General features: G+C 30.8%; 1 protein-coding gene across 1 annotated transcript in view; it reads right to left on the reverse strand.

Annotated features, from left to right (window-relative positions):
- Nucleotides 1-448: 448 nt before the first annotated feature.
- Nucleotides 449-13,728, reverse strand: part of LOC119689377 (insulin gene enhancer protein isl-1) — a 77,366-nt gene continuing 64,086 nt past the window's right edge. Inside the window, exons 2-8 of the mRNA XM_038104199.1 lie at nt 12,950-13,139; nt 9,136-9,266; nt 8,811-8,999; nt 1,824-1,944; nt 1,591-1,753; nt 1,310-1,525; nt 449-1,244 (exon numbers count right to left, since the gene is read on the reverse strand). Of these exons, the coding sequence (XP_037960127.1) occupies nt 1,050-1,244; nt 1,310-1,525; nt 1,591-1,753; nt 1,824-1,944; nt 8,811-8,999; nt 9,136-9,266; nt 12,950-13,139 (1,205 nt within the window). The 3' untranslated portion in view covers nt 449-1,049. The remainder of the gene's footprint in view (nt 1,245-1,309; nt 1,526-1,590; nt 1,754-1,823; nt 1,945-8,810; nt 9,000-9,135; nt 9,267-12,949; nt 13,140-13,728) is intronic.

Genomic DNA, 13,728 nt, shown 5'->3' on the forward strand with positions numbered 1-13,728 from the left:
ATTATTTATTTATGGATTTTAAGCCAGTCTCTATCAAAGATCGTTTGCTTCGCAGTTTGAAATTGAAACTATCGCAGCAGCAAAGTTAAATTATAAAGAAAAATAGTTTAAAAATTAGAAATTCCCTATTATTTTAGTACTTAAACTCATTTGGTTTCATTTAAAACTTTACAGCTAATTTCATTTATAAATTTATATACAATATTATTTTCATACACATAACTAATAAAATTATTTAAGAACTTTTTAAGTGACTGAGCATTAGCTTTTCATTTAATATATTATTATTAGTAAACTCCTTTCGCTAGAAAATACTTTTAAGTAAGAGATTTGAAAATAATTAATTCAAAATTAATATATCATATATCATATACATATATGAAATCGCATTAAATGAAACAAAAAAAAAAAAAATAAAATTATAAGTATATATATATATATATATATACGAAATATGACATTGCCTGCACCCTTTACATGTGTGAGTCTCAAAAGAATTGCAGTCAATGATCTACCTATGTTACTGACTGTCATTCTCTTCGAGTTTAGAATTAGACAGGCTACCCACATTGTATGTCTCTTACATGAGCTTCTCTGTAAAGATGTTGCCATGTTTTTTGAGCAATTATTCTTTGCACCTGCCATTTTGATGCGGGTCTCTACGTTTATGTAGTTGTTGTTGTTGTTGTTGTTGCTTTTTTAGTCAAGACAATATATGTGATTAAAGGTCACTTCTCTAGCATTTTCCACAACAGTTCTGTTCTGTAATCGTTTGGAATGATACACAAATGCTGTTACTTTTATTTGTGGTGGGATTCAGCACGGCATCAATGTTGTTGTTGCTGTTGTTGCTGTTGTCGCTTGATTACTTGATTAAACGACCAATACTGATAAATAACTAATATTAATGAAATCGAAAGATACCGTATGCATGCATATATGGAACTGGCTATGCAATTGATGAATATTGTAAGGATATTGTTATAGCAGCTAACATAATTGATGTGGAGCAACAAAAGAGGCAATTAGATTCGATTGTAATTGAGTTCCTATGGACTGCCTTGCATACTGTCATCGCTTTCTAGGTATGTAACATATGAATCTGTGCTATCCGGATGATGATGTGAGGTTATACCGGAATCCATACTGCCGGTATGTGGTCCAGGCGGCGGTTGGTGTGGTCCTTGCTGTAGTTGTTGATGTGATGGCAACGGTGGCATGCCATTTAAGTCATAACCATGCATCTGACATAAATTAAATTGTTTAAATAAAATTTATTAAAAAAATTATTACAAATTTTTATGCTCACTTGGTTCACAAGTTGCTGAAAAGCTGGCGTATGTGTGTTGATCGCTCCATTGCTATCTAAATCTGCATGCAATGCAAAGTCAGATAATGCCTTCCATGGTGGCTGATATGTTTGAACATCTATGCCTTGCAAATTAAGCGGGGAATCATGTCTGACTGGAGAACTAGCTATCATGGGGATACCTTGCATAGCACCATAACCCATCTTTCGTCCTTCCTGAAAAGCGTATTATTTTCATAGAAATCAAATATTTAAAATTTACAATGCTGCATTTATTCTACCTTTTCTTGTTGCATTTGTAGTTTCATTTGTATTGTTTTCTTCTTATCTTTACAACGTTTATTTTGAAACCAAACTCGTATAACTCGCGGTGACAGACCAGTCATTTCAACAAGTTGCTCTTTCATTAGAGCGTCAGGTCGCGGATTAGCATTATAGCAGGTTCTGTACATGCAAACATATTTTATTATTATAGCATATTAAATATAGTAAAGTTATTATGTAGTAGTCAAACCTTAAAGTATGCAGTTGTTTCTCATTTAAAACCGTTCGCACCCTTGTCGGCTTACCATCTGAAGGACCTGATGGTCTTTTCTCTCTAATACTTTTATGTGAACCGGATTCACTGCCAGAGTCTGAAAGATAAGTAAAGGCTGACTTACTATTTTTTCTTTTAAGCAAAATAAATTATTAAAATTCATTTCATAACATTAAAATCTAATTATTTTTTTTATCACCTATTATATTACATATTGTCTTGCCTTTTAAAGTGTGTTCACCTTTTATCTGATAGCAATATAGTTTAAAATATAGTTAAAGCAAAAACTAGTCACAGGTGAGTAATTTTATTGATTGATCATTGCTTTATGTTAGGTGGTTAGAATTGAATGGCGGCCCTGTGTCCAAGAAAGCCCACTTGAGTTCAAATAATAGCTCGTTGTGGTACCACAGAAATAACGTTGGAACGTACATAAACTAAAAGGTCAGTATATGACCAATGCCGATAGGCAACGACTTCCCCATTAGGTTCAACGACCACTGCTTTAGGTTTTAAAATATATATATATATTTATATTATATATTATATATTATATTTTCTCCACTTTACCGTATGAACACTTACAGAATTTGACAGATTTTATTTTATTTTTTATACAAGAATACACTTAGCTATACCCAGTAAAAACCGCAAATGTTAACAAAAAATAGTCCTCAATTAGGTTTTTAGATATACCCATGAGCAAACAAACATTTTTTTAATCCGGATTGTTATCGTCGATCAGTGTGTTAAAAAACTGTTCAGTTTTCTAGTCAGTATCTGAGTCCCAAGTCTAAATGAAGTAATAAAAACATTCTTCCGCGTACAGAAGAAAATATTATTAAGTAAATTAAGGCGAAGTTTTAAATACATTCTAAATACATATTACGAATATCAGAATGTAAAGAACTCGGAGAATTTCTAAAAGTAAAACTAGATAGATATTAGTATACCATACATGAATATTTATAACATACAGACTTATCTGTTTGTTGGACATTATAAGCAAATTTTAAAAGACGTTATTTCTGAAAAACTATTGTATTGCCTTTCAGTAGTTACTGTCATAACAACACTATTGGACATTCTATAGTTAGGCGGAATTAGGTGGAAAAACAAATGTAATAAGTACTGGGGATTCATATGGGTAGCCATAAAGAGTCTATTTTGCTTGGTATGTTAGTTCAATAACATGCTAGAAGTTAGAATGCCGGTACCACTTAGTTAATAGCACAGAAAAATGTTTCTAGACTATGACCAGTATAAGTAAAGCATATTGGCTTCACACAAATAGATAAAGATTTATGGATCACTAAAGTAAATTACAAAACTAAACAAAGTACTGATAAATTAGAGTTCAACCAAAAACCTATTCATCTACAGATCTTATATATTTTAAGGTAACAAAAACCTTCGCCATTCATCTCATTTTTAATGGCAATAATTGTGTACCATATTTCGTTTAAATCTTCTTCCGAAAATAACATACAAATTTTATCAGACTGCGTGTACCTTGTTACATATATGATTTTAATCTTAGCTCTCGATATTTATGTATCATCAATTGAAAAAACATTCATAATTAATGCGTGTTTCACAAGCCAATTACAAGTTGTTATCTAATTGCGGTACTTTCATCCGGAGCGAACCTTTCTACAACAATCGAAGTCTGTGTCGGCGTTTAAACGATGAAGAACGCGGCTCGTTGCATATTTTCTTTGAACATTTCCATTCTACTTTGATTGACTACCGCGAACGTAATTTTTGCTTGTAGCACACATCTTAGATAGTTAAATTGCAGTTCCATTGATATTAATCTTATCGATTGTTCAAACTGAAAGAGTGGAGAACCATACATCCATACATCCATACACTCCATACATCATTACAAAGTAGCGATGATTTCTGATAGAAAGTTTGAGGTGTTAAATAATTGTAAACTTTTTGTTTTTTGATTTAAGAAATGTTTTAGAAATTTTGCAATTATTTATTATTATTGGTAAGAAAATGGTGTCTTCTTCTTCGAATTTATTGGACATCCATATGATTATTTTAGCATGGGGTATGTTTCACAAAATCTCTTGGATTATAGGCATTTCGGTGTCATTCCTTTTACTTCATCTAATATCCTAAGTCCATTATAGTTTTTTAAACTTATTCCACAAATGTTCTAGGTGTTTAGGTGTTCTTCTTATAGATTTCACTTGATCGAAACACATAAAGTGATCTGAACCACTTGTAGCTGGTTTTCGAATATAATTATTCTGTACAATCTAGTTTTCCTGAAACACTTCATTTTTTGTCTATAATTTTAATTGGTGTTTTCTGATTCGCTACTACAATTCCTCTTGTCTATGTCTTGTTCACAAAAATGTATATTTTAACACATTTTATTATCTTATATATACAGATATATCTTAATTAAAGTCTATCCTAAGAGATGTTAATATGTTTGATCTGTTGCTTCGTTGTTTTGACATTTTATGATGTGTCCTCCCAAATTGATATTAAGGGTCAGATAATAACATGTTTTAATAAGACCCCTTAGTAAGAGATGTTAACAAGTTTAATCTATTGCTCAGTTTTATTTTTATGCAATAACTCAATATTTTATCACAGTCATTAGTCTATATATTGAAGTTTTTCTTCATGTGTCTAATAGTAGAACTGTATAAGCTGCGTATATAAAAGTTTGTTAGATTGTAGGTTCCAATTATTAATTTCTTTTCTTTTAGATTACACGAATAGTAAATAACTAAATTGGAATTGTTCCAACATCTATTCATCTATCCTAATTATTTTTTAGATTATCTTTAAACTGACCTTTGTTAGACCCTGACAGACTGTTACTCTGACTTAGACCCTGAAAAAATGAGTCTCTAACATAATCTCTATCAAAATAGCTCTTTTGGCTAACATATATCCTCTAGGAAATGACTCTCTAACATCTTTAGTATTCGTTGAGTATGCACTAAACTATGAATAATTGGCTGCATTATATATCATTTAAGTCCGATTACAGTGCTGTAAAAAGGAGATATACGCTTTACATTTCAGATATAATGATAATAATATTTTGAACAATATATGTAACGAAATCGGTTGATGAGAAATAATACTTTACAATATTTTTATTGTGAATAATTAACAAAGTCAGAATGTTGACGCTTTGAAAAGAAATATCATTCAAGTTATGACCGAATTATTACCAACTATGTACTAACTAGACATAGAGAATTATCTGAAAAGGATACTTTACGATTAGGATTTTAAACCTAATGTCAATTATATGGGTTAAAACAATATATTAATATAAGAATTTGATTGAAACCTCAATCAGAAGTGTGCTCTACTTATGTTTACATTTAGAACTATAAAATTGGTAACTAGTACTTTAATTTAGATTATTGGCAGTGGTAGCGAATTTTTTGCTGCGAACTCGCAACATACTACACATTTCGCGCCGGTTTCTGTGAGCCCTAACTTAGCATCTACACTGGAAAGTGTTCAGCAATCATTTTATGTTCGAATTTGAATACTTATTATTAATTTCGAATTTTGTCTGTGAATACGTATGAAAAAGTGAGACTGTATGCAAAAATTTCACCAAAATCTGCCCAGTGTATATCTATAAAAAATATTATTGACATATATTTATAAAAAATTTTGATATATGTTAAAGCCGTAGGGAAGTTTTTTTTTAAATTTGTTAGAGATTTTTGATTATTCCATTAATAAGAGTATATTTTTTTTTACAATCTAGACTTGTACATTTTGATGTGTGACAATCAAGCAAGTTTTTCAGTTTGATGGATTGAACCCTATGTTAATCGAATTTTTGTATTATCAAACAATTATTTAAGAAGCTGTTGATCGTCAATCCGCATTTGGACACATTAAAGTAAGAATGGAATTTATACAAATTGAACTTTAGAACCGGTAGAATTCATACTGGTGTAACAGTCACCTGTAGTAGAAGTTGCAGACTTTCTCACGAACCACTTAGACTTAGACTCTCTGTTGAAGAACAGAACATTTACAAAACTTTTTATTTATTTCTTGAAAGCAATATCAAATAAATGAGCTAAACAAAATGGCAATAGAATCAACAAGAGACGAGTAACGAGAGAAGAGTAGCGAGTAACGAGTAACGAGTAACGAGAACCAAGAAACCAGAAACGAAATAAATAAACATAATTTGAGTTAAAAAATCAAACGGAATATGATGAGGACATTTGATTGTTGATCGATTAAGCGCATGAAAAATAACAATAACAAAATCAATAGCAGCAAGAAAAATAAAAATGATGCGCACTAAGCAGTACCGAGTGCCGAGTACCACAGTGCCAGTACCACAGTGCCAGTGTTGCCGAGAGATTTCTTGAGAAATTGTCAACATTGTTGTCAGATTGTTTGCTTGCCAGTTTGCGCCGGCTTGCTTGTTCGCTTTTGTTCTATGCTTGAATGCTTGAAAGGCAGATGAGTTGTTTTGTTTGTTGTCGTTGCGACCGTAGTTGGAAGGTTGTTACGGCGGCACTTTTGAATAGGCAATGATAATACATGGAGTGCTTTTGCAAATACAAAAAATTCCTTTAATGCACTTATCCTTTTGTTTATATACATACGTATACGTTCATATGTTACGTTCATACGCAGACATGTTAACATGTACGTATTTCGTATTTCATTTCTGAGTCTATGGAGTTCTACAAGAGTATTACATATATATAAACAAATTAATTCGAAAAATAATATAAGAAAAATTGGATTTTTTTCTACATATTTTGATTTCAATTGTTTATTGTTGCCATTTAATAATGATTAAGCAAACATGCAAACACGCGCACATAAGCTCATTCAAATGCGTATACCATCAACTCCATTGATTGCGGACAGGCGTGCCGGAATATAGGTTTCCTAGATTGTCAGTGATGGCTGACACCTTCAACGTGATCGTTCGATCGATAACAGAACAAGTAGATTATGTTGCTGATATGGTTTGACATTTGTTGTTTTGCACTACATGTGCACAATCTGCCAAAAAAAAAAACTGTTAATTTCCTTTTTTTTTGGTTCTGTTCTCAAAACTATTACCTTCAGGTCTATTTTCGCTAGAGCATTGTTGTGCTATTTGAATTTAGGTTTCTGTTTTTTTTTCTGTTTCTCTTATCAATTACAAGTTGTTTCTGATCGTTTTTCTTGTTTGATTTCTAGTGTTAGTATCAGGGCAATATTTTTCTAAGAATTGCATATTTTTAAGATCATAAATTGTACCCGAAATGATGTCTTATATGAATATGCAATGAATGCAGACATTTTTAGGTGTTCACGAAATGTGAGTAAATATTGTACAATCAGCGCGTTTCCGATTTCAATTATTATATAGCTTACTATATAGCTACTTCACGACAATAGTGTAGCTAGGATAACGACAAGGGAGAATGTACTGAAAAATATTTTTTGTCAAAATTATTTCGATAAAACAATTAACTAAATAAATTATTATAACTTTTAAAGGATTATGTCCCGAAATGGGGAGATGAGAGATATACAACAATTCTTAGCAACTTTTCTCACTGGAGATGAGGGATGTATCCCTCATCTTTTCATCTTCATATTATTTATAATGGGTCACACTTAGATATAACTTACTTTTCGGCAGTAGTGCAGTTAGGATTATAAAAAAGGGAATATACAGAAAATATTTTTTGTCGAAGTTTTTTACAGTTCACTAAATATATTACAATAAAGGTTAAAGAAATGTCTGAAAAGAGTGGATATATGTTAAGAAGTGGAAAAAAACGTTTTCTTGTCAAAGTTATCCTACAGTTCACTTAATAAATGAATATAACATTTAAAGGATTTTGTCAAGAAAGGGTTAATTAGCTATGAAACACAAGCCATAGCACTTCACTCTTTAAGGTTATACACTTTTTACATTGTTTATGCCAACAAAAATTACATATGCCATCTAGCGCTAATTAATAGACACAATTTTTACATTGATTATACAAACAACGAGTAACAACAAGTACCATATATGCGTCGGATAGTCAGGTTCGCCCTTTATATAAAAAAATCTCTTTTGTTTCAAATAGAATTAATATTGTGTGGAGCCTCATTGCTCTCTAGAAAATAATATGAATAAGTATTATCTAATATTATTATTAAAAGTGAAATAAAATAAATATACACAAATAAATAGAAGTAAACGAAAGTTCTTTATATTTGTATATATTTATTTTATTTCACTTTCAATAATAATATTAGATAATACTTATTCATATTAGTTTTTAGAGAGCAATGAGGCTCCATACAATATTAATTCTATTTGAAACAAAAGACATTAAAAGAGATAGAAAGTGAACGAAAGTTTTTTAAGGTTTAACCAAATTTGCAGTATATGTGGTTACTCAAATATGTTAATGGGCACTGTGGTATTATATCAAGACTTTATTGTTGGTACCTTCTTACAAGTGGATCATGTACAAGTTACCGCGATACAAAGAAAGTGGATACTATCAGTCATTTCTTATGTCTGTACCCGGGATTACAAATGACACAGTCTAGGTGAGTGTTTCATATGCCCTATCTAGAACACCCAATGGTTTAACAAGAATCAAGACAAGTAGGAGGAAAATGACGTTATCGGGCGTTTTTGGGTGCTACTGTTTACCGGGTCTAAATATAGTATGTTTTAAATCTTAGTAACGTTTATTTGATTCATTTCACATGTAGAAATTATTTTAGTTCAACTTTAACATTGTTTAATGTTTATAGTAACGTTAGTATGTAATACACACATTGTGTTTTGCTTTAAATATTGTATTATACAACTATACAACTTTATATATTTGAGTTATGTATACATATTCTAATATGAAAACAAACTGCTAATTACTTTGTTAAGTAAATTTCATTTAATATTTTTTTTTTTTTTTGTGTGTTGATATTTGAACTCACCTGACATTGAACCCAATTCGCTTGAATGATTATTATTACTAACGTTTGTGTTGTTATTGTTATTACTTGTAATGTTGTTGTTGCTTTCTATTGATGACGATGTTAGACTATTTTGCGAGGATTTTTCTAGTACGTCGTGATCGTCTTTGCAGTATAGGGCACCTCCATCTCTCAACGCAAATTCATCACCTTAACGAAATACAATAAAACGAAACATTAATAATTAACTGAGGCATTGTAATTTTATTCAATTGTGTAGCTATCTTTAGATGTAAATTTGTTATTAGCAAAAATTTATGGACTTTAGATTTTGATTTTCACTTACCTGGTAACAGTTGCCTCGCACACGCCGAACACCGAAAACATTCAATATGAAAAATTTTTGTTTTCGCACGCATCACAAAGTCATTTTTACTGAAGGAGCTTCCGCATTTATCACATTTTGTACCGAATAATCTGTAAAAGATTTCACACCCATTACACATTATTGCTGATCAATAAACAATTCTTTTAAATATAATAAGTAATATTAAAACATATTTATCAGACCTTGGTCACAAGGCAATAGATTTTGAATTTATTTAAGTTTATAATAAAACCACAATCTTCGTTATTCATCCAAAAAATACCCAAATTTGTTAGTAATACACTACATGGATACATTAATAGCTATATCTATATTGATACTACAAGTAGACCTATTGATCAGTTTTAAGTTATAAAATTTTATTCTTACATACAGTAATAAAACTCACATTCCAGAAAATCCATAACTGTATTTAAATTTTAGATCTTATAGTTCAGGGCTGTCTAAACCAGATCTGATCGCGGGCCAACACAAATCACTATATAAATTGGAGGGCCGTAGAAACAAATATATATAAATGCTATCGAATCTTCAAACTGCTTGCATACAGTAACAAAAATCACATTCCAGAAAATCCATAACTATATTTAAATTTTAGATCATATAGTTTAGGGCTCTTCAAACCAAATGCGATCGCGGGCCAATACAAATCACTATATAAATTGGAGGGCCGTAGAAACAAATATATACAAATGCTATCGAATCTTCGAGCTGTTTGCCTACAGTAATAAAAATCACATTCCGGCAAATCCTAAACTATATTTAAATTTTAGATCATATAGTTCAGGACTGTTCAGATCAAATGTGATACGGTTATAATGTTAAATTTAGTTTTATTAATTTATCAATATATATTTATTTAAAAATAAAATAATGTGGTTTTACATGTGGTATATTAAAAATATGTCGCGGGTCTCACAAACATTAGCCGCGGACTGTGTTTTTGACAGCCCTGATATAGATTATTGACGTCACATATGACACTTAATATTGGAATTAAAACTATTTACATTTCGGAGTAAGAAGTCAAACAAAAAACACTAAAAAATTTATGTTTATAGTATATTATATCTACTTTTTTGATCTACTTTCAATCGAGAAATCTAAATTACCCAATATTAAGTTAAGCAGAAAAAACTTTGTACCACACTTCGGATTGCTTCAACATCAAAGAGATAATAAGAATTTCTATACGCGATAATATTAAAAACACTGTATTATAAAAATTATTATAGTATAGTATTAGTATAATATACAGAGTATTACTTTATTATATAGTATTATAAAAGCATACTAAAATAAAATATTCTTGCTGCACTTAGTTATTCTAGATAGCCGTGTGCGTACCCATTGATTAATATGGCCGTAAACGTATTAACGTTCGTGGGGTATTACTACTGCCCCGAAAAACATATACTAATAAAATATAGAAAGTAATTGTCTTGAGGCGCCGACACAATACTTTAGTGGGCCCCTTCTTTTAAGATCCTGATCAACTTCAAGACCACCGATTAAAATGCATTTTAAGCTTCGCCGAAGGCGATTTTAAATGCTAAGTTTTTCCAATGTACTATAACACAATAGGCCAATAGTTAAGTAGATACCCTTTAGATCACCGGTATAACCTAATCTAAGCTAATCATTTTATGTCTTGGGGATCATTTTATGTCTTTCTGTGAGTGGCATTATTTAGTCACTTTTTCTCTCTGGCTTCAAAACTGTCAATAACAAATACAAATCACAAGAAAGAATAGATGACTTTGTCTGTTATCTATTTACACATATTACTCTTATTATTATCTACTCTCTTATTTACTCTTATTTATCTAACTCAGAAAGTGAATGCAGTGTTTACTTTATGTGTTATTGGTTATGATTTTATGAAGGCATAGAAAAAAGATATAATCCGGATCGTTGATTTTCGGGACTAGAATTTGAGAAAGAAGTTTCTTGAAAATCATTGTGAAATAAGTATAGTAGGAGAGATTTTAGACTACTAAAGTCCATTAATTAAGTCGAAAAGATGGTGATTTCAAATCAAAATTTTTATTTATTAAATAAAAATCGAATAGTTCAGTTATAAATTATGTAATTTGAAATCAATAAAATTTTAGTTTTATTTTAAATGTTCGAATGTAAGTTTAAAAATAAATCTTTTTTTAAGTCATTGATAAACAGATCCCAAATTTCGCACTTTATATTTTAACACTTGTTCATGAAAATACGGCACAAGCACGTGGTATTCATAGCAAGTCCGCACAGTGGACAATCGTGGATAAAATATCTCCAAAAATTTAATTTTTATAAGGGCGAAACTGAAAATTTAAGAATTCTATTATTTAAGCGGGACGCATTTTACTGCATTCAATTATTTCACTGTGCACACAATTTTAATACATGGAGCAGAATTTGTATAATTGGTTCCCTTATAGGACTGTTTATATTCTTTTACTTTTAGATTTTAAGAGTTATAGCCATATCGATTTGATTTACTGTATGATTTACTATAATCAGAAAGCTTACGTTAGGTTAGGTTGCAGTATCGACATTGTGTCCAAAACTCACTTAGGTTCAAATAATAACCCGTTAAAGTACCACAGGTTTAGTGCCCACTAAAGGTTAGCGTGCGAGCAACGTAGAAAGGCACGATACCACTATTAGGGAAGGATGAACCAACCCAATAGTAGAGCTTGCTTTGAAATATTTTTTACAATGTAGTCTTAAGCTTGCCTAAAATTTATAAAAACTATATTTGGGTCAAATTTTATTTCGTGATTTTTTACGAAGTGTTGCTTTAGTATAAACACCGGAACCATTATAAATTTACTAGTACTGCTGGCATGCTTTTTGCTTTGTTTTCTTGATCAAATCTCCTGGTATAATTTTCCTGATATATATCTACACCACGATATCTAAGATCTTGAGCAGTTAACCAGCTGTTAAGTTGCTTATATCTAAGGATTTTATTTAGGATAGGTGTATCTTTGTGCTGGTTTCCATTACTATCATTTTGTTATATATTCCTATTTATATCTTCCTCAAAATGTTTTTTTTTTTTGACATTATACACCTCTTCTCTTAGCAGTGTCTTCTCAATCTTTTGCAAAATTTTATGATTTTCTGTTTGGGATTTTTTCATCATTAATTTTGGAATTGAATTTCATTTCAAATGAGTAGAAACTCTTGAATCATTCCTTATCGATTGATTGTTGATAAAAGTATCTGATCTTGTTAAGTTATTAATTTTGATCTATTATTCGACCATTTCATTCCACTGTGCACTACATCCAACATATGCAAACTGTATATTGCTTGTGCGAGTTTATTATTATAAATATTAATTAAAATATATTTTTTTATGAGAAATCATACATAAGAGGCTTAATTTGGATGAAGAATGAGATGAGCTAATAAGAACGCAATTTTAAAAATAAACACCAAATGAATTATTCAAATCTTTGCGCCGTTGGTTAGCGCAGTTCGACTAATTTGTCGCACAAATAAAATGCAACTCAAACGAAACTGAAATACATGAAGCATTTCGATTCATCTCTGTATATATATTATATGGGAAAGATATTTCGCGTGGAAAGGCGGCAAAAACATGCCAGTAGTCATACAGTGGCAAATGGGTAATTAATGCCGTGACCAAACAGCTGGGAAAATTTGCATCAGATTTTAAAGTCCTCCATAGTCCTAATTGTGGCTCAACGAAGTTGGATTGAAGTAGCGATGTTTTTGTTTTAATAGTCGTTTCTCAGTTAGCACTTACCTAACATAGTCTCGCTTACAATAGGTTTTGCCGTCACGAACGAAACACGTACAGCTCTCGTCCAAGAACTGCCTACATTCCTGACACTTCAGACACGCTGCATGCCACTCTAAGTCAGGTGCGACGCGCAGGATATATTGATCATGAATTTGCCCACCACAACCCACACAAAGTGATAAGCGCTGTTTTTCTGAAAAAAAAACGAAAAAAGAAATTATAATCTATTATTATATACAGTTTATGTTTTCTATAATATGTTATATAAATATGTAATATTAATTTCTAAAATATATTTTATTGGATTTAAGTGCAAACTAATAATAATACGTTTTTTTTTCTTTGTTTTATTTATTTTCCTTCGTTGCGATCTGTCACTTGAGAATAGACAATAAACAATATTTAAGCGTAAGTGACTAAATACATAATATTTTTGTGGGCTTGAATGGACTGTGTTCAGTAGCGCATCTGTCTATTGAAGTCCGTCACAGATTAAAGTTCCAGTGATGTTTGTTTGCGGAGACGTATTTACTTTCTTCCTTCTGCTATAATTCTACTAATAAAATGGTTAGGATGATATTACATACGTTTTTTCTGATTTCTGGCTTGGCTTTTTATAGCATCCCTAACTGCGGGGATATTGACGTCGCGATGTATACATTCTTTTGTCATATATCTAGGAACATATATCTTAGAACATTATTCTAAGGGTTTTTGATTGAACACGTTCGATAATCTATTATTATATACATAATAAGTGAATTAACAACTAAATATATATT

Source organism: Teleopsis dalmanni, chromosome X (genome assembly GCF_002237135.1).
Source record: "Teleopsis dalmanni isolate 2A chromosome X, ASM223713v2, whole genome shotgun sequence".
Classification (NCBI taxonomy): domain Eukaryota; kingdom Metazoa; phylum Arthropoda; class Insecta; order Diptera; family Diopsidae; genus Teleopsis; species Teleopsis dalmanni.